Genomic DNA, 21,117 nt, shown 5'->3' with positions numbered 1-21,117 from the left:
ATAGCTAAAACTGGAAACAAAGCACTTATGAATAGGGAATTAATTCATCTAATGGAATAGTATGTAGTGTTAAAAATTATTAAATATAGGCCAGGTGCCGTGGCTCACACCTGTAATCCCAGCACTTTGGGAGGCCGAGGTGGGCGGATCACCTGAGGTCAGGAGTTCAAGATCAGCCTGGTCAACATGGTGAAACCCCGTCTCTACTAAAAATACAAAAAATTAGCTGGGCGTGGTGGCGGGCACCTGTAATCCCAGCTACTTGGGAGGCTGAGGCAGGAGAATGGCTTGAACCCAAGAGGTGGAGGTTGCAGTGAGCCGAGATCACGCCACTGCACTCTAGCCTGGCAACAGAGCAAGACTCCATCTAAAAAAAAAAAAAAAAAAAAGAAAGAAATACAAAAATTAGCCAGGCATGGTGGTGGGCGCCTGTAATCCCAGCTACTCGGGAGGCTGAGACAGGAGAATTACTTGAACCCAGGAGCCGGAGGTTGCAGTGAGCTGAGATCGCGCCATTGCACTCCAGCCTGGGCAACAAGAGGGAACTTTGTTGTCTCAAAAAAAAAAAAAAAAAATTAAATATATACTGCTCGGGTGATGGGTGCACCAAAATCTCACAAATCACTACTAAAGAACTTACTTATGTAACTAAACACCATCTGTTCCCCAATAACCTACGGAAATAAAAAAAAAATTTTTTAAATTAGAAAAGTGAAAAAGAATGGTTTTGATTAAAAAAAATTATTAAATACAGGTGGGGTGTGGTGGCTCATGCCTGTAATCTCAGAACTTTGGGGAGCTGAGGCAGGAGGATTACTTGAGCCCAGGAGTTTGAGACCAGCCTGGGCAACATGGGGAGACCCTATCTTTACAGAAAATAAAAAAAATTAGCCAGCCATAGTGGCTGGTTTCTGTATTCCCAGCTACTCGGGAGGCTGAGGTGGGAGGATCACCTGGGTGCAGGGAGGTCGAGGCTGCAGTGAGCCATGATCGTGCCTCTGCACTCCAGTCTGGGTGACAGAATGAGACCCTACCTCAAATAATAATAATAATAATAATAATAATAATAATAATAATAGTCTCACACCTCTAGTCCCACCACTTTGGGAGGCCAAGGTAGGAGGATCACTTGAGGCCAGGAGTTTGATACCAGTCTGGGCAACATAAAGAGACCCACCCCATCTCTACAAAATAAACAAACAAATAATTTAAAAAATATATGTCATTTGGAGCTACCTGGGTAAGGCATGGGCCAATTTAAAGTTCCTTCTTTGTATTTCTTTTTTGTTTTTGTTTTTGAGACAGAGTCTCGCTCTGTCACCCAGGCTGGAGTGCAGTGGCGTGATCTCTGCTCACTGCAAGCTCCGTCTCCCAGGTTCACACCATTCTCCTGCCTCAGCCTCCCGAGTAGCTGGGACTACAGATGCCCGCCACCACGCCTGGCTAAGTTTTTGTATTTTTAGTAGAGATGGAGTTTCACCGTGTTAGCTAGGATGATCTCAATCTCCTGACCTCGTGATCCGCCCGCCTCTGCCTCCCAAAATGCTGGGATTGCAGGCGTGAGCCACTGCGTCTGGCTGGTCTTTTTTTTTGAGACGGAGTCTGGCTCTGTCACCCAGGCTGGAGTGCAGTGGCGCCATCTCAGCTCACTGCAACCTCCGCCTCCTAGGTTTAAGTGATTGACCTGCCTCAGTCTCCTAAGTAACTGGGATTACAGGCAGGCGCCACCACGCTTGGTTAATTTTTGTATTTTTAGCAGAGATGGGGTTTCACCATGTGGACCAGGCTGGTCTTGAACTCTTGACCTCAGGCGATCTGCCTGCCTTGCACTCCCAAAGTGCTGGGATTACAGGCATGAACCACCACGTCTGGCCTCTTCTTGGTATTTCTATATTGAAAAACAACTAGTAAATGTTATAAATCATGAAAAGATAAATGAAAAAGATTCCTGAGGTATTCTGATATGCAGCCAGGCTCGAGTGGCACTGACAAGGGGGCATAGGTTATAAACTGGTGAAGACTTACAGCTATCCAGATTGAGACTCAACTAGGGTACTGCTTATTTTACTGTATTTGTTTATTTCAGAGACATGGTCTTGCTCTGTCACCCAGGCTAGAGTGCAGTGGAGCTGTCATGGCTCACTGCAGCCTCGACCTCCTGGGCTCAAGCGATCCTCCCACCTCATTCTCCCGAGTAGAACTACAGGCGTGCACCACCATACCAGCTTCTTTTTTTTTTTTAGAGGATGAGGTCTCACTATGTTGCCCAGACTAGTCTTGAACTCCTGGCCTTGAGCAATCCTCCTGCCTCAGCCTCCCAAAGTGCAAGGATTACAGGCATGAGCAACCATGACAGCCTGTTATACTTTAATGTGCATATGAGTTATACAGGAATCTTGTTAAAATGCAGATTCTGGCCGGGCGCAGTGGCTCACGCCTGTAATCCCAACACTTTGGGAGCCCGAGGCGGGCAGATCATGAGGTCAGGAAATCGAGACCATCCTGGCTAACACGGTGAAACTCCGTCTCTACTAAAAATACAGAAAATTAGCCGGGCATGGCGGTGGGCACCTGTAGTCCCAGCTACTTGGGAGGCTGAGGCAGGAGAATGGTGTGAACCTGGGAGGCGGAGCCTGCAGTGAGCCAAGATCGTGCCACTGCACTCCAGCCTGGGCAACAGAGCGAGACTCTGTCTCAAAAAAAAAAAAAATGCAGAATCTCACTGAGTAGATCTGAGGTAGGGCCCAATAGTCTGCATTTTTTTTTTTTTTTTTGAGGCAGAATCTCACTCTGTTGCCCAGGCTGGAGTGCAGTGGCATGATCTTGGCTCACTGCAACCTCTGCCTCCTGGGTTCAAGCGATTCTCGTGTTTCAGCCTCCTGAGCAGCTGGGATGACAGTCATGCGCCACCACGCCTAATTTTTTTGTAGTTTTAGTAGAGACAGGGTTTCACCATGTTGGCCAGGGTGGTCTTGAACTCCTGACCTCGAGTGATCCGCCCGCGTCGGCCTCTCAGTGTTGGGATTACGGGCGTGAACCACCACACCCGGCCAATAGTCTGCATTTCTATTAGGTTTCCAGGTGATGCTAATGTTGCTGAATCACTTATCACACTTCGAATAGCAGGAAAAAAGAAGGAGTAGAGGAAGAAGTAAGATGGGGAGGAGCCATGAAAATGAAGAGGGGCTGATATGAGACACTGCAGAAGCAGAATGTTTGAGCTTGTGGATGAGGAAAGAATCTGGGATGACTGAGGTTTGTGGCTTGGGTGACTATGAGGATAATGGTGACATTAATCAGAGATAAGATAATCAAGCTGGAGGAGGATGGAGTATAGGAAACAATGGAGGGGTAGGAATGAGATATCACATTTAAGTACGGGTACAGTGGCTCATGCCGGTAATCCCAGCATTTTATGAGGCTGAGGCAGGCGGATCACTTGAGGTCATTAGTTTGAGACCAGCCTGGCCAATATGGTGAAACCCCATCTCTACTAAAAATACAAAATTAGCCAGGCATGGTGGTGGGCGCCTGTAGTCCCAGGTACTCAAGAGGCTGAGGCATGAGAATCGCTTGAACCCAGGAGGTGGAGGTTGCAATGAGCTGAGATCACGCCACTGCCCTCCAGCCTGGGCGACAGAGCAAGACTCTGTCTCAAAATAAAAATAAAATAAAATCAAGACACTGATGACCTCTGGGGAAGGTAGAGAGATGGGATCATTATTAGGTTAGGCGGTGGGTTTGAGTGTTCATTTTATTATTGAATTTCATAATGTATGTTACATATATCCTTTTGTATTTATCAAATATTACATATATTTTTAGGTAGTCCAAAAATTAAGAGAAACAAGAGAGAAGTGTCAGGGAAGTCAGTTTCAGTAAATGGGTTGTTTTGCAGGATCATATTGGTATGGAAGACCTCAGCAAGATAAGGCCTGTAGGGAAACCCTGAACTTCATGACTGAGAGCACACAGGTCACCTTTGGAAGCAGCCACATTCAGATGGGGAGGGCTGATGCCAGACTGCAGAATGGGAAGGAATGTGGGAAGTCAGGACTGGGAGTGTACATAAGTCTTTCATCTACTACCATTTCTTCCCTAACCCACAACAGCTAACATTTATCTAGGCTGTAGTGTATGCCAGGCCCTTTGCATACACATTTAATCCTCACAACCACCCCACAGGGTGGGCTACAGGGACTAAGCTCAGTGCTTGTATTACCACCAGATTATGTTCACCTCCAACCACATGCAGAGAACCCCTACTGAAACACTGAAATGGGAATGAATGTTTAGCTATTACATTCCAAATTTTAGACTGAAGGTCTCAAATGGTTAAGTAATGGGTACCAACCAAAAGTGATGAATTAAGTCTACCCAGAAATGGACTATTTCTTCCTGTGATGCTGTCATTGTGAGTCACCAAACTTAACCAGTTTTATCCCCATTCAGGCACATAGTACAATTGTATTTTTCCACCTCTATAAAATTAGCTGCAACCATGTGGCTTGCTTTGGGCAATGAAAAGAGAGAAGTGATCTGTGACACTCTAAGCTTTAAGAGCCAAGGTATATTTTGGTCATATGCCTTCCCCTGACTCAGTGATGGAACTTTTTTTATTTAACACATTGATGCTCTACACATTCAGAGAGACTTCTCTAGTAACAAACTATGGAAATGATCCTTGAAAGTAGAGTGTTGGTGACCAGTCGCAGTGGCTTATGCCTGTAATCCTAGTACTTTGGGAGGCTGAGGCTGGCGGATTACCTGAGGTCAGGAGTTCAAGACCAGCCTGGTCAACATGGTGAAACCCCGTCTCTACTAAAACATACAAAATTAGCTGGGTGTGGTGGTGCACGCCTGTAATCCCAGCTACTCAGGAGGCTAAGTCAGGAGAATCACTTGAACCTGGGGGGCAGACGTTGCAGTGAGCTGAGATCATGCCATTGCACTGCACTCTAGCCTGGGCAAAAAAAGAGAGCAACTCAAAAAAAAAAAAGTAGAGTCTTGGTAATGGATTTTTTTGGTTCTTTTTTTTTGAGACAGAGTTTCGCTCTTGTTGCCCAGGCGGTAGTGCACTGGCACGATCTCGGCTCACTGCAACCTCCGCCTCCCACGTTGAAGTGATTCTCCTGCCTCACCCTCCCTAGTAGCTGGGATTACAGGCATGCGCCACCATGCCGGGCTAATTTTGTATTTTTAGTAGAGACAGGGTTTCTCCATGTTGGTCAGGCTGGTCTCGAACTCCCGACCTCAGGTGATCCGCCCGCCTTGGCCTCCCAAAGTGCTGGGATTACAGGTGTGAGTCACCGCGCCTGGCGGTGATGGAATTTCTACTAGTCTATTAGTGTTCACCAGTCACCATGCATGAACAGAGTTCTGCTGTCAATCCCTGTTGGACATATGAGCAGTAAGTATACTTTTGTTAAATTACTGAGATTTGGGGGTTATCATTGCAGCAAAACCTAGCCTATCCTGACTGATACATTCTCCTTTTCTCAAGTTAGAAATTATACATGTATATGGACTGAATAATGAAAATGCACATAGAGTGTCTAGAACTCTCTCCCTTGCACATTGTAGGCCCTCAATAGATGCCTTTGTGTATCTGCTATTAAATTATTATGGAATTTTCATATTTTTCACATGCAATAAAGGCTAGTTGTGGAAGATGTAAACAGAAGGCAGTGTTCCAGGCTCACATTATTCCTAATGCTTGTAATCTTAAAAGAGATATTTTCATTCTTTGTAACTTTCTCCCTCAACTCCATGAAAAAGCATTACAATTGGCCCTGCTTGGGTCACCTACCCCTCCATCCCTGTGCTGGGGGAGATGAAGCCATATGGTCAACCCAACTCTACCCCAAGATAGATGGCCACTTCCCCCAAAGGAGAAAACTGGGCTTAATTGCCAGAATAAGGAAGGAATGCTGGGGAGGCAGAAATGAGTTATCTAAGTCAAAACAGACTTACATTTACAACCTGGGGTTTATTACTTATTAGCTGTGTGTGAACTTGGGCACCACTCAATCCGTTTGCTCATATGTAAAGTAGGGATCGTACTTTGGAGAGTTGTTTAAGGATAAGAAATAATGTATGAGAGTTTAGTACTATGCCTGGTACCTAATAGTTCCACAATAAATGGTCATTTTAAAAAGCCAAATGCTAAAGATTTCCTACTGTTAAGTTTTCACCATCCCAACACTCAAAGATCAAAGGCCAGGAAAAGACATCTGTAGCTATAATGAACCCATATAAGACAAAAGATGTTATAAATAATTTTTCATTTAAGGATAAAGTGTTTACAAGCTTCAGCAGGCCTCTAATGTTCATCTTGAGGCTCAGCTGTTTCCTTTTAGAATCTGTACACACAAGGCACAAAGTGGTTAGAGAGGCCAAGCCCAGCTACAGTCACTGGGCAGAAGCAGTAAAGAATGCCCTAGAGTCCTGGCTTCAGACTCTGCTCAAAGCATCTCGCTTTGGCTCAAAGGTGACTCAGAGCTCAATTTTAAAACACATTTAAGTGAATACCATCCAGGGCTGAAACCTCATACTCAATCTTACTGAGTTTTTGCCACCAACATATCCTCTGCCTTGAGTCTGAAATCTGCTTTGTACCAAAGGACCTATTCAAAAGTGTTTTAGGTGTCCTTGACTTATTCATCAAACATTTATTAAGTGCATGCTGTGCAGTAGGTGCCAAGAACACAGAGATGGTCAAGCACAGTCACTGCTCACAAGTGTAATCTAGGGGCAAAGATGCAGCAAAGCACTAGAGGGGCTGGCTGTGATGAGTCTGTACTCATCACCAAGTTGGGGATCAGAAAAAGAATCATAAAGACATGAGCTGAATCTTGGGGGAATAAGTTGAGTCTGCACCAGAAACAAAGGGAGAAAGGAATTTTAGCAATGGTACAAGCAAATGAGAAGAAATGGATATTGACAGCTTAATGTGTATGGGATGCATTTTATTATGGCTGGAGTACGGAGGTAGTAAATGAGCTGAGATGTGGTCAGGGGCCAGATCATGAAGGGACCGTGGAGTTGGGGGAGTAGCATGTTAGAGGGACACTTTACTCTAGAAGCTACTAAGCACGGTGGATTAAAGCAATGGTTCTTACCATCCTTTTGTGTCATAGATTCCTTTAAGAACCTGAAAAAAGGTATGGGCCCTTTCACTGGAAAAAGGTATATACACTTAGACACAAAATGTTGCTTAAAATTGCCTAGTTAAGGAGTAAGATGGGAAACAACTGCAACAGTCTAGTAAGACATGATGAGGCCTCCACTAAGCCACAGGAGCCAGGACAGAAAAGAGGAAACAGATGTGAGAAATAGAAAAATGGTTGAGTGTTATCAACAGATGTTTTCATCAATTGGATTTGAGAAGTGAGGGACAAGTCTAAGAGAGTTCACTCCCAGGTCAGTTTGTGGTTTAGGCAATTGAGTAGAAAGTAGTGTCACTGATGGAGAGGCACAGGCTTCCGCAGAAAGATGGGTTCAGTTTGGGAAATGTCAAGACAAAGGTGCCTTTAGGACATCCAAATAAAGAAGTTAACCAGGAGGCTAAATAGGCTCTACCTTTTGATGATTCTTGTACTTGGTCGCTTGCCCTGATATTATACAGATAGACTCCTAAATCTCTGTGCAACACTTCTGAATTGAGACAAGTATATCCCCCATTTGCAGAAAGGGATCCAGAGATGGGAAAAGAAATCAAACTTCACACACCCAAAATTATTTCACAATTTTTTACTAAAAGAATAGATTTTTATTGAGCGTTGTAAGTTTCTTTCCATCCGCATTAACAGAACAACAGACCAATTTCCATCACAGAACAACTCCTGAGGCATTCTCATTCCTTTCTGAAACTCTTCCATTAACTCCTGCAGTTTCCCTAAAGAAGCATCCATTCAAACTTACATTAATAAACTATGGAGCTTTTGTGGTGAGGTGGGCCAAAAAGGCAGGGAATTTGGAATCTGGGAATGGGAAAGAGAAATACGTATTATCCATCCACTAAACACACTGTCAAGAGCACAGGAGAGGAGATAGTAATACAGGAAAAAAACAATGAAATAATTTTTTACTTTTGTCAATAACATCATTTATCAGGGAGCACTAAAAGTCACTGACTCCTTGCAGTTAAAGTTTCTTTACCTAGTGTGTTATTCTAAAAACAGAACAGAACAGATTAGGAATAGAATAGAATAGAATAGAATAGAATAGAATAGAATAGAATAGAATAGAAGGTAGAAGGGGAAGTGCCTTCTGGGAAGCAATTAAAATGAAGTCATCAGATTTGGCCGGGTTATGAGAGATTAATAAAATCTGAAATATTTATTTTGCTTCATTTACATGAAAATTCACTAGTCATTAGTTACTACCAACACGGACAAAAAGAGCATCTATAAAAGTACAGGGGCAATGTCAAAAGCTGAAATGGGCACCCTAGCACAGGAGATTTTTTTATTTTGCTTTTAACCTGGAAAAGATGATTTTGTAAAAAATGACTTTATATTCTTAGAACATCAAAATAACCTCTGACAATATTCAAGATAATTAGCAGTAACAGGGGAATAGGTGCACTGAGCTCTCTACCTGCACCAGCAGACTACTGCAATAAGCCAAGGGAAAAGAAAATAGAAAGTCGAATAAGATGCCAAAGTCACAGGATGGAAAAAATATAAGATGACACGCAATGAACAGTGAAAACTCAACCCCCTACCCCAAACCCCAAGCATATTTAGGAAATATGCATCAGGAAGTGAACAAGTATAATGATTAAACCTTAGTAGAATTATACTAACTACTTTAAACTGTGGTCTACTTGTACTGACTTTTCAAAGGTGGGTGGGTCGTAGAGGCTGTAATGGTAACACTAACATGCCCACAGGAGCCTTGTAAGGTTCCAAAGGACTGGATCACCATAACCAAACAGCTACCCCCACATTCCTTCTACCCTACATAAGCACTCCTGCCCCCCACCCTCCATCTCAACCACCCTCCGTAATGCCTTGTTCGACTGTTTTTCTCAGTGATCAAAAAAAGTTAATGTGACTTGGCCAACAATGTCAGAAATCAAGATGGAGACAAATATCAAATGTCACTAGCCAAAGCGAGTACCAATTCTTGGGCTTTAAAGTCTACCCAAAGTCCTACTGGCTCAGAATGAAAATGATGCAAGTGAGCAGAAGTTTGTCAGGCCTGGTCCAGACCACACTGGACTGGTCACTGACTAAGAGTAGGAGTTATAAGCTGATCCCAAGACACACCAGCAGAAATAAAAAACTGCAAGTCCTTGGGGATCAGTGACTATACACAACCAGAGTGCTTTGCTTATGGTCCTACAATGTAAAGGGGTCATTTCTGGGGGTTCCCAAATGACTTTGTTCAAGAGAGGTCACATCACAGCTAGAAACGGAACCTCAAGTGAAGGATGACAGTCTCTTCAAGTGGTGCAGCAAAGATCAGACCCCACCTTCCACAATTTGTCCTCCAATTAGAAAAAGTTCATCTCCCAGGAATGAACCTTAGTTTTCCTAGCTTCTAAGTTGTGTATTTTGTCAGATAAATAAAAATCTAGGAATATGGCCATTTATGGTTCTTTCTTGTAACCTTCCGAACCCAAAATACTGAATCCAAATAAAAATCAAGGTTGGAGATGACCCACTTGTTTCACCCTGGGCTAGGGGAAAAAGGTTGTGGAAGGAAGAAAAGCCTTTTGGCAAACTGGAATCATCCCTGCCAAAGCAGCAATTTTACCTCTCACAGTGAATGCCTACAAAGTAAGAAATTTTCTTAATGGTGTGAGAGTTAACAATACTGTCATCTGATTGTGTCAGATAGATTCAAGATGCACAGAAACAGCAACTGCAAACAGTATCTTAGCAATTTTAAGTCCAAGTGCTTCCTATTAGAAAATGGAGATATAGGTTATCTCACAGCTCAGTGATGCTGGTTGCTTTTAGAGCTCCAAAGGATTCATCCCTCGGTGGCTCCAGAAAGAAAATTCCAAGCCATGTAAATTTACTACTATCCCTTCCTTTGCTGGATGTAGAAGTCCTACCTTCAAGATGTTGTGAAAGGTTGGGCAGGTCCAAGAGAAGAAGGGGTACCACATTAGGGGAGCTGATTCCAAAGAGGAGGTTTTTGTATACTTTGTTTCTACTTCTGTCTGGTTCAAAGTACACTCTTGTCATCTTTCTTTGGTTTATGTAAGAAGTATCTGGGCAGGGGTCAAGGCATTCCAGGGCTCCCTCCCCATGAAAATCATGGCTTCTCTTAATCTGGGACAGACTAGAACTAAATAGTCTGACGCTGTTTTCAATTTCCTATGATCTGGTCAGTGTAAGTGGGCAGTAAGCAAATAGCCTTCTGGTTGTCTGGGCAAAAATCACCAAGGACCTGCTGTGGATTAAGGTGCATGGGGTTTTTCAAAAAGAACCCTGCTAGAAGATTAGTCAGTTGTATTTCTGTAGAAATGGTACTTCTTGGGCAAGAATATCACAAAGCCCAAAAGGAGGTATGTGAGGCTGGAAGCCTCAATTCCTGAATGAAGACATAATGCTAATTTATTGCAAGCCATGTTTCCCTCCCTCATACTTAGGCTGTCCAAGGAGGGAAACTGGAAATGCAAGGTTGTCTCAAGATTATCTCCAGCAAGGAGGAATAGCCTCTTTATCCTGGGCAAATCCTGGTCACACAGGAGGCTGAGAATCTTTTAATAGAATTCTTCTCAAGGCCCAGGCCAGAGTCCTCTAAAGTCTTCCTTGCAAAGCAAATGAAAAGATCCAGTAGTCAGAATGTCAATGAACAAATGAAACAATCTAGGCGTGTAAAATCAAATAGTTTCCTCACACTTCCCTACCCTATCTTTCCAAAGCTAGTCCTCTCTCCTTCAGGGATTCATGTCAATCAATTCTAGCCTGAAACCAATTTGACCCTGGAGTTCCAGAAGAGATTTCCTCCAAATTGGCTGAAAGCCCTTTCAAATGGTAGTCACCTCCCATCCCCCCTTTTCTCTCCAAACCTTCATAAGGAAATGCCCAACTCTGCCCAATCCCATTCCAACCTCCTGTTTTCACCATATGGGATGTGAGGGCTCTGTTCAAGATAAAGCTTGTAACAACCCAAGAGTTTGTTGTTCTGAACAGGCAATTTCTGGAAAGTACTTTTTGTCTGATTTAGAGAAGCCCATCCAACTTCTCATAATTGTGATGGGCTGTGACTTAGTAAGAATTTCAGATTTAAAGTGTGGTCTTTTGAAACCTTCCACTCCATAGCAGTGGAAGCATTTCTGGGAAATTGAGTAAATCCTCTGGGATATCACCGTGTATGTATGTGTATATATATACACACATATATACACACATACATACACATATATATAAAATATGTATAGATAAATAGATCTGTCTCTTTATATAAAGGGTATGTGTATGCATATACACACATTCATATATACACCCACCCACACATTCACACACACACATGCACACGCGCGCGCGTGCGCGCGCACACACACGCACACACACGCACACACACACACACACACAGTCTTTTGAGTCCCTTTCGTACTCAAGTTCATTACACTGATTCCCACCCTTTCATGGTGTGGGCAGTAGGGAGTGAATGAACTGTGCCACATCTTCTATTTTACAAACAATGCACTGGTTGAGAGGCAGGAAAAATCTGCCCAGTACTTTTCTGATTCACTTGAATCCTCCAGTACAAAGGCCATTGATAATTTTTTTGAAGTGTATAAAAAAAATAATACTACCTTACTTTTCTGAAAACATCTACCTATCTGATTGTCAGGCCAAAGCTAGAGGTGGTGGTACAAAATCCAGGGGTAGGTAAGTTGGAAGAAGGAGTGAAGAAGAGGTGGATACCACTTCATAGAAAAAAAAAACAAAAACAACAAAACCTCAGGAAGCCAAAGCTGTTCCCACAACCTCATAGGTTTGCCATATAAGTCTGTGATAATGAGTATCATTATAAATACTCAGAAAAACCAAAGCTGGAACTCTTCTATAGGACCTTATGTGATGACACCCAATTTCTGACAGCTACTGCCTTACTAGGCTCCCAGAGGAGATAAATAAACTATTGGTGCTATGTATTCAATTTGAGACTAGGAGCTAGTCTTACTGCCATTCATCTTTGACCAGAACTTCTCCAGAAACAGCCAATGAATCTGGAGTCCCAGAAAAAGGCAGGGAAGGGGAAAAGATGGACAAAATAGGACATCCCACCAAAATCCTGGAGAAATCTAGGGTAAGCATTTATATCCTCCTCTAGCTTGGGCCTAAAATCAGAAAAGTAAAAGTTTTTCCCTCTTCCTGGTTTGGTGAAGCCATCTTCAGCTTGTCAATCCTCTTTCCGTTGTGCCACAGTTTCTAGCTTTTGCTCTTGTAAGTGGTTCTTCTCCCTATTCTTCATAGGGAAGTAGCGGTTACCATTATTACACTCGTTGCTGTCTCTGGATAAGGCACATTGTGATGGAGCTGGAAGACGATAATCACTCTTCTCTTCCTTGATCAATGCGCCACTGTTTCCATTTACCTGGGAGCGAGACCGACCTTGATGAAGCTCCAGGGATTTAGAAACTCCATCTGAAGAGCCCTGTTAAAAACAGAGATACTCAGTGGAAATGGGAATCCAGACTGGCTGACCCTTCCTAAGCATATTCATAAGCTAGCCTGAGAAAGCGGCTTCAGTTCTTCGAAAACACCAGAAGACCTCAAGCTGGTTGCTAACTAGTACATTCTTTTTTTTTTTTTTTTTTTTTTTTGAGATGGAGTCTCGCTCTGTCGCCCAGGCTGGGGTGCAGTCTGCAATCTCGGCTCACTGTAACCTGCCTCCAAGGTTCAAGCAATCCTCCCACCTCAGCCTCCTGAGAGTAGCTGGGTTTACAGGCGCCCACCACCACGCCTGGCTAACTTCTGTATTTTTAGTAGAGACGGGGTTTCATCATGTTGGCCAGGCTGGTGTCGAACTCCTGGCCTTAACTGATCTCCCTACCTCAGCCTCCCAAAGTGCTGGGATTACAGGTGTGAGTCACTGCGCCCTGCCGGATACCTAGTACATTCTGGTATTATCTTGAGAAGTTAGGGTGAAAACATATAGACCCAACTGAAATCCAATGGCAATGACAACATAATAATGACACAGCTACTTTTTCTTTTTTTTATACAGGGTCTTGCTCTGTCACCCAAGTTGGAGTGCAGTGCTGCAATCCTGGCTTACTGCAGCCATGACCTCCTGGGCTCAAGCCATCTTCCCACCTCGGCTCCCCCAAGTAGCTGGGACTACATGCGTGCACCACCACATCCAGCTGATTTTTGTATTTTTTGTAGAGACAGGGTTTCACCATGTTGGCCACACTGGGCTTGAACTCCTGAGCTCAGGTCATCTGCCTGCCTCAGCCTCCCAACGTGCTGGGATTACAGGTGTGAGCCACTGCGCCTGGCTGACGCTGCTACTATTTACAAAGCTTAACAATATGTTTTTCTAATACTATGGGGATCCTAAATGGTAGATATGATCATGCCCCATTTGCTGATGAGGAAGGTGAGGCTCAGAAAGATTAAAGCAACTTGCTTAAGGAGACACAGATACAAAGTCGTGGGGCCAGGATTCTACTCTTCTAAAGTCTATTCTCTTAACTGCCATGCAACACTGCCTAATGCTGACAACTGGACAGGCAAATGAAAGAAAAGGAAACAAACACAGAAGATCTATGTGCAATATTCCACAGAATCTTTCTTTTCTTTTTGAGACAGAGTTTCGCTCTTGTTGCCCAGGCTGGAGTGTAGTGGCACGATCTCAGCTCACCCCAACCTCTGCCTCCCGAGTTCAAGCAATTCTCCTGCCTCAGCCTCCCAAGTAGCTGGGATTACAGGCATGTGCCACCATGCCTGGCTAATTTTGTTTTTTAGTAGAAACGGGATTTCTCCATGTTGGTCAGGCTGGTCTCGAACTCCTGACCTCAGGTGATCTGCGCAACTCAGCCTCTCAAAGTGCTGGGATTATAGGCGTGAGCCACAGAATCTTTCATAACTAAAAACAATCACCTGGTTTTTGTAAATCCCAGGAACATGATAGCTATTGCTAATGATATGAACTACATTACCTTGTAGTGCAGTGCTGGCTCTTAATGAATGGTGCTAGGAATAATAACAGCTTCTAAGTGGTTGGACATGCCACATACTCTGTTGTTCCTTTTACAGATAAGAAAACTGAAGCTCCTAGGAGGCCAAGGCGGGCAGATTGTTTGAACTCAGGAGTTTGAGACCAGAACCCCATGTCTACAAAAATTACAAAAATTGGCTGGGCATGGTGGCATGCACCTGTGGTCCAAGCTACCCGGGAGGTTGAGGTGGGAGGATCGCTTGAGCTTGGGAGGTCCAGGCTGCAGTGAGTCATGATTGCACCACTGCATTCCAGCCTGGGCAACAGAGTGAGATCCTGTCTTAAAAAAAAAAAAAAAAGAAAAGAAAAAGAAAACATGAACAGGCTCAAAAAAGTACAAAGACTTTACTTTTAGTCCTCATATAACAACTCTGCAACATAGATACCAATTTCTCCAATTTTATAGATGAGAAAACTAGGGCAGAGAGGCTAAGTAACTTGCCCAAGGTCACAGAACTAGTAAGTAGCAGAACCAGATTCAAAGATCATTTGGTTCCAAAGTCTGTACAATACGGGGCTTACTGTGAAGTATTGTCCAACAACCTGGAAATAACATGAAACTAGTAACAGCCATACAAATGGATGGAATTAGCCACCTGAAGGAGTCAACAAATAAATCAAAACATTACAAGTAAGTCACTTAAGAATTTAAGAACAGGCAGCCAGGCGCTGTGGCTCACGCCTGTAATCCCAGAATTTTGGGAGGTCGAGGCGGGTGGATCACAAGGTCAGGGGTTGAAGACCAGCCTGATCAACATGGTGAAACCCCGTCTCTACTAAAAATACAAAAAAAAGTAGCCGGATGTGGTAGCGGGCACCTGTAATCCCAGCTACTCAGGAGGCTGAGGCAGGAGAATTGCTTGAACCCAGGAGGCGGAGGTTGGGGTGAGCCGAGATCGTGCCACTGTACTCCAGCCTGGCGACACGAGACTCTGTCTCAAAAAAAAAAAAAAAAAAAATTTAAGAACAGGCCTGGCTGGGTGCGGTGTCTCACACCTGTAATCCCTGCACTTTGGAAGGCCGAGGCGGGCGGATCATGAGGCCAGGAGTTCGAGACCAGCCTGGCCAACATGGTGAAACCCTGTCTCTATTAAAAATACAAAAATTAGCCGGGTGTGGTGGTGGGCACCTGTAATCCCAGCTACTTGGGAGGCTGAAGCAGGAGAATCACTTGAATCTGGGAGGCAGAGGTTGCAGTGAGCTAAGATCGTGCCACTGCACTGCAGCCTGGGCACTTTGGGAGGCCAAGGCAGGCAGATCAACTGAGGTCTGGAGTTCAAGACCAGCCAGGCCAATATGGTGAAACCCTGTCACTACTAAAAATATAAAAATTTGCTGGGTGTGGTGGTGCATTCCTGTAATCCCAGCTACTTGGAAGGCTGAGGCAGGACAATTACTTGAACCCAGGAGGCGGAGGTTGCAGTGAGCTGACATCACGCCACTGCACTCCAGCCTGGGTGATGGAGCAAGACTGTTTTTAAAAAAGTAAAATTAGGCCGGGTGCGGTGGCTCACGCCTGTAATCCCAACACTTTGGGAGGACAAGGCAGGCGGATCACGAGGTCAGGAGATCGAGACCATCCTGGCGAACACGGTGAAACCCCGTCTCTACTAAAAATACAAAAAATTAGCCGGGCGTGGTGGCGGGCACCTGTAGTCCCAGCTTCTAGGGAGGCTGAGGCAGGAGAATGGTGTGAACCCGGGAGGTAGCGGAGCTTGTAGTGAGTGGAGATCGCGCCACTGCACTCCAGCCTGGGCGACAGAGCGAGACTCTGTCTCAAAAAATAAATAAAATTACAAAAAAAAAAAAAAAAGAATTTAAGAACATATAAAACTCTTGTGGCCTAGGAATAATCTCAGGAAGACAAGATTACAGTGTAACCAGATTTAATAAGCTGGAATATTTTATTAATTATCTCATACTCTTCTTTTTCTGTCCCGATTGAAACAGAAAAAGAAGAGTCAAAAAGGAAGTCAGCAGCAGCTCTGTCCAGAGAAGATGGCTTGCTATAAACCAAGCTGAAATGAGGATTTCCTTGGCTAGGTGACCTCTAGAGCAGATAACAGTGTCTGCAGCCATCTTAGCTAAGAGAAACTTAAGATCACCTACCATCCCTTGTTTTCTCTCACTTGCCTCATCTGTAAAATAGAATAAGAGTATCTACTTTGTAGGTTCCTGTAAGGATTCAATGAGACACTACATATAAAGTACTTAGAACATGTGTGTTTGGCACAGTGTAAGAATTCAATAAATGCTCACTAAGGCTGGGCACAGTGGCTCATCCCTGTAATCCCAGAACTTTGGGAGGCCGAGGCAGGCTGATCACCTGAGCTCAGGAGTTCGAGACCAGTCTGGCCAACATGGCGAAACCTTGTCTCTACAAAAAATATAAAAATTAGCTGGCCATGGTGGCGTGCACCTGTAGTCCCAGCTACTCAGAAGGCTGAGGTAGGAGGATCACTTGAGCCCAGGGGTTTGAGGCTGCAGTAAACTATGATTGCAACACTGCACTCCAGCCTGTGTGACTCATTAAAAAAAAAAGCTAGCTAATATCATTGTTCTGATTCCATGCCCCCAAGCAAACTTCTGATACCATGGCCTCTCTTGTAGCTTGCCCTTAGATAAAGAAAGCTCTAGTAGTAATGGTTAAAGGCCTGTACGCTAGAGTCAGCCACACCTGAGTCTGATGCTTGTCTCTAACAACTAGAGTTGTTATGCTATATTGGAATTAGCATAGCATAGGGCTTTGGAATCAGTTAGCTCAGGCTGTAATGTCAATTCTGACACTGACTTGATAGATAATTTGGGACAAGATACTTCATTCTTCTGAGTCTCAATTTCCTCCTGTTTAAAATGGGGAACAGGCCAGGTGCGGTGGCTCATTCCTATAATCCCAGCACTTTGGGAGGCCCAGCTTGAGGCCAAGAGTTTGATACCAGCCTGGGCAACATGGCAAAACCCCATCTCTACAAAAAATATTTAAAAATTAGCTGAGTGTGGTGGCTCACCCCTGTAGTCCCAGCTACTCAGGAGGCTGAGGTGGGAAGTTTGCTTGAGCCTGGGAGGTTGAGGCTGCAGTGCACTGCACTTTGGCTTGGGTGACAGAGTGAGACCCTGTCTCAAAAAATAATAATAAAATGGAGAATAATAAATACTTCACAGGGTATTTATGTGGTTTCAATGAGCTCACGTGTTTGTAAGAGTGATTAGAAGAGTAAATGTGTGATACATTGTGATAACTATTTCTTATCGTAAATCAGTTCTTTATCTCTCACCCCTTCTTCCCCCACCCCTTAGCCATATTCACACAGCTATTTCTATGATCTTGGTTAGTGTGAGTCAACCACTAAGAGATAGATCTACTCTTATTATACCAAAAGTATCAGGCTTTTCAGACTGTATGTCTGATGACCAGACCCTGAATCCTGGTGAATTCACCAAGGCTATACTGTCTTACGAGAGAGCCTATCTGGTGATTAGCTTTCCTTCTAGGTGCATCCTTTTTACCTTACTGAGCAGCTTCAAGAAAAAGGTGAGAAGCTTTACCAAAGTCACTGTTCTCTAGCTTTGGAGTGCATTATGGAATGCTTTGCATGGGAGACTTACTATCTAGTTCCACTTTTGGCTAAAAGTAACATTAAAGCAAATTTATCTTCTTTGAGGAAACATTAGATGATGGGGATTAACATGGATGCAGTGAGGGCTGGCTGTACACAGAATAGATTTAGGATTGAGAACTGATGAAAAAATTGCCCAGGATTAAAGACTACATGTAGAATGTCTAGAGGAGGCTTGGTAGAAAGTAGGTACTCAAGAAATGGTAGCTGCTATACTATAAGAAGCCCAGCAGCTTGAGTCTACTACAATATTTTGGATCACTATAAGAATAGGTCCTTCTAGTTTGTATTTGGGTGGGGTGGGGCATAACTAATGAGGACCAGTGGGAACTGTGATATAATTCAAGGCATGGATTAGAAGAAAGTTTAAAGGCCGGGCGCAGTGGCTCACACCTATAATCCCAGCACTTTAAGAGGCTGGAGGATCACTTGAGCCCAGGACTTTGAGACCAGCCTGGGGCAACAAAGTAAGACTGTCTCTACAAAAAAAATAGAAAAACTTTGGGGGGCCAAGGTGGGCGGATCACGAGGTCAGGAGATAGAGACCATCCTGGCTAACACGGTGAAACCCTATCTCTACTAAAAATACAAAAAATTAGCCGGGTGTGGTGGCGGGCGCCTGTAGTCCCAGCTACTTGGGAGGCTGAGGCAGGAGAATGGTGTGAACCCGGGAGGTGGAGCTTGCAGTGAGGTGAGATCTTGCCACTGCACTCCAGCCTGGGTGGCAGAGCGAGATTCCCGTCTCAAAAAAAAAAGAAAAACTTAGCAGGGTGTGGTGGCGCACACCTGTAGTCCCAGCTACTTAAGAGACGGAGCTGCGAGGATTGCGTGAGGCAAGGAGGTAGAGGCTGCAGTGAGCTGTGATTGTGCCACTGCACTCCAGCCTGCCTGAGTGACAGAGTAAGACCCTGTCGAGAGAGAGCGAGAGAGAGAGAGAGAGAGAGAGAGAGAGAGAAAAGAGAGAAGACAGAGAGAAAGTTCAAGACATTTCTGAGTCATTGAGAATAAGCAGGCCAGGTGCGGTGGCTCACACCTGTAATCCCAGCACTTTGGGAGGCAGAGGTGAGTGGATCGCCTGAGGTCGGGAGTTCGAGACCAGCCTGACTAACATGGAGAAACCCCATCTCTACTAACAATACAAAATTAGCCAGGCGTGGTGGCGCATGCCTATAATCCCAGCTACTCGGGAGGCTGAGGCAGGAGAATCGCTTGAACCTGGGAGGCAGAGGTTGTGGTGAGCCGAGATCGTGCCATTGTACTCCAGCCTGGGCAACAGGAGCTAAACTCCGTCTCAAAAAAAAAAAAAAAGAATAAGCAGAATGGTAATGCTCCTGCCACATATATTCAGCAAAGGTAAAAAAGTCCAATTTTTTAAAGTCCACCATATCTGGTGGCCCCTCAGAAGCTCAGGCAGGCTATGGGCAGTCTCACTGTTAGCATCACTCTGGCCCCTTTCTGGCTGCATGTTACACATAGTATGCTAGGAGGTCTTTAGGACACAGTACCTGGTTTCTATCTTGTGGCCTCACTCAGAAAAGGGTAAGACTCTGCAGCCCTGTAGGAACAGCTTGGGGCAGGCTAACCCTCACTATACCATTAGAATGAAATCAAATGCCTGAAGGAGTTGAGAAGCTCCCCTAAGCAGCTCAGGTTTCCATGCCTGATGTGATCTCTTGTAGTTTAGCTGAAAAGGCAAAAGGCATCAAACAGAAGCTAAATATCTCAAAAAACATACTTACTTGCTTATTTCCTTTTTTGTGTCCCTTGGATCCTCTACCAGTCTGTTCTTTTCCATGCCTTTAGCAAGTGAGAGAAAAAGTGATCATGAGAAACATAAAGCCCACACACCCCTTTTCACTTGGTTAACTATTTGTCTCCTCTTGGAAGTCTGACCCCTCTTAAAGTCAGATGCCCCTTCTCAGTGTTACTACTGAACATCTATCTCGGTCATTGCTATATTCTACTGAACTGAATTGTTCTGTATCCCATATCCTCCTCTAGGGCAAAAAACTCGTTCATCAAGGCAGAGCAAGTTATTATATATTTGCTGAGGTAAACTGAAGACTGATTTAAAAAAACGGAAAGTTGGGCCAGGCGCGGTGGCTCACACCTGTAATCCCAGCACTTTGGGAGGCCGAGGTGGGTGGATCACCTGAGGTCAGGAGTTTGAGACCAGCCTGGCCAACACGGTGAAACCCCATCTCTATTAAAAATACAAAAATTAGCCTGGCGTGGTGGTGGGGGCCTGTAATTCCAGCTACTTGGGAGACTGACGCAGGAGAATCACTTGAACCAGGGAGGTGGAGGTTGCAGGAAGCCGAGATCATGCCACTGCACTCCAGCCTGGGCAACAAAGTGAGACCCCATCTCAAAAAGAGAAAGAAAAAAAGAAAAAAAAAAAAGTAAAGTTAGTTAGTACTTCTTTTTTTTTTTTTTTTTTTTTTTTTTTGAGATGGAGTCTGGCTCTGTCGCCCAGGCTGGAGTGCAGTGGCCGGATCTCAGCTCACTGCAAGCTCCGCCTCCCGGGTTTACGCCATTCTCCTGCCTCAGCCTCCCGAGTAGCTGGGACTACAGGCGCCCGCCACCTCGCCCGGCTAGTTTTTTTGTATTTTTTAGTAGAGACGGGGTTTCACCGTGTTCGCCAGGATGGTCTCGATCTCCTGACCTCGTGATCCGCCCGTCTCGGCCTCCCAAAGTGCTGGGATTACAGGCTTGAGCCACCGCGCCCGGCCTAGTTAGTACTTCTTGCTTTAATAGAAGGATTTAATACCTAGGCATTTTCCCAAGGATACATAGGCATTTTCCCAAGGGGACTAGCTCATACCAACCTATTTGGATACATACCCCTTTCCTGGCCCACCGACAGAAACCACTTGCATGCCGAAGGATCCTCGGCCCCTGGAGGATCTGCTGCCAGCCCACTGGCCCACAACCATTCCAGCAATCTCCAGTTTTCCTCCTTGGGGTGGGATTGGATGGAGACCTGGCAAGACAGAAAGAATGGTGGTAATGGGGCAGGTGTGGTGGCTCACGCCTGTAATCCCAAAACTTTGGGAGGCCGAGTCGGGTGGATCACTTGAAGTCAGGAGTGGAGTTCCAGAGCCAGCCTAGCCAACATGGTGAAACCCTGTCTCTACTAAAAATACAAACAATTAGCCAGGCACCGTGGTGCGTGCCTGCAATCTCAGCCACTGGGGAGGCAGAGGCACAAGAATCACTTGAACCCAGGAGGTGGAGGTTGCAGTGAGCTGAGACTATGCCACTGCACTCCAGCCTGGGCAAAAGAGTAAGATTCTGTCTCCAA

At 44.7% G+C, this 21,117-nt stretch overlaps 1 protein-coding gene across 3 annotated transcripts in view; it reads right to left on the bottom strand.

Moving 5' to 3' along the window:
* Positions 1 to 3,812: 3,812 nt before the first annotated feature.
* The window catches only part of LOC105493780 (family with sequence similarity 120 member C), a 124,367-nt gene continuing 107,062 nt past the window's right edge, over positions 3,813 to 21,117 (bottom strand). For 2 of the 3 annotated variants that reach the window (XM_071089349.1, XM_071089350.1), the window contains 3 exons: positions 20,658 to 20,796; positions 19,553 to 19,610; positions 12,437 to 12,627 (listed from right to left, as the gene is read on the bottom strand). In XM_071089349.1, the coding sequence (XP_070945450.1) occupies positions 12,564 to 12,627; positions 19,553 to 19,610; positions 20,658 to 20,796 (261 nt within the window). In that variant the 3' untranslated portion in view covers positions 12,437 to 12,563. Of the gene's footprint in view, positions 12,628 to 19,552; positions 19,611 to 20,657; positions 20,797 to 21,117 lie in introns of all 3 variants that reach the window. The other variant, XM_071089348.1, reaches the window with a different exon arrangement.

The sequence above is a fragment of the Macaca nemestrina genome, chromosome X, assembly GCF_043159975.1.
Source record: "Macaca nemestrina isolate mMacNem1 chromosome X, mMacNem.hap1, whole genome shotgun sequence".
In the NCBI taxonomy this organism is placed as follows: domain Eukaryota; kingdom Metazoa; phylum Chordata; class Mammalia; order Primates; family Cercopithecidae; genus Macaca; species Macaca nemestrina.
Note: the sequence above shows the minus strand (reverse complement) of the source record. Positions and strands in the feature narration are given on the sequence as shown.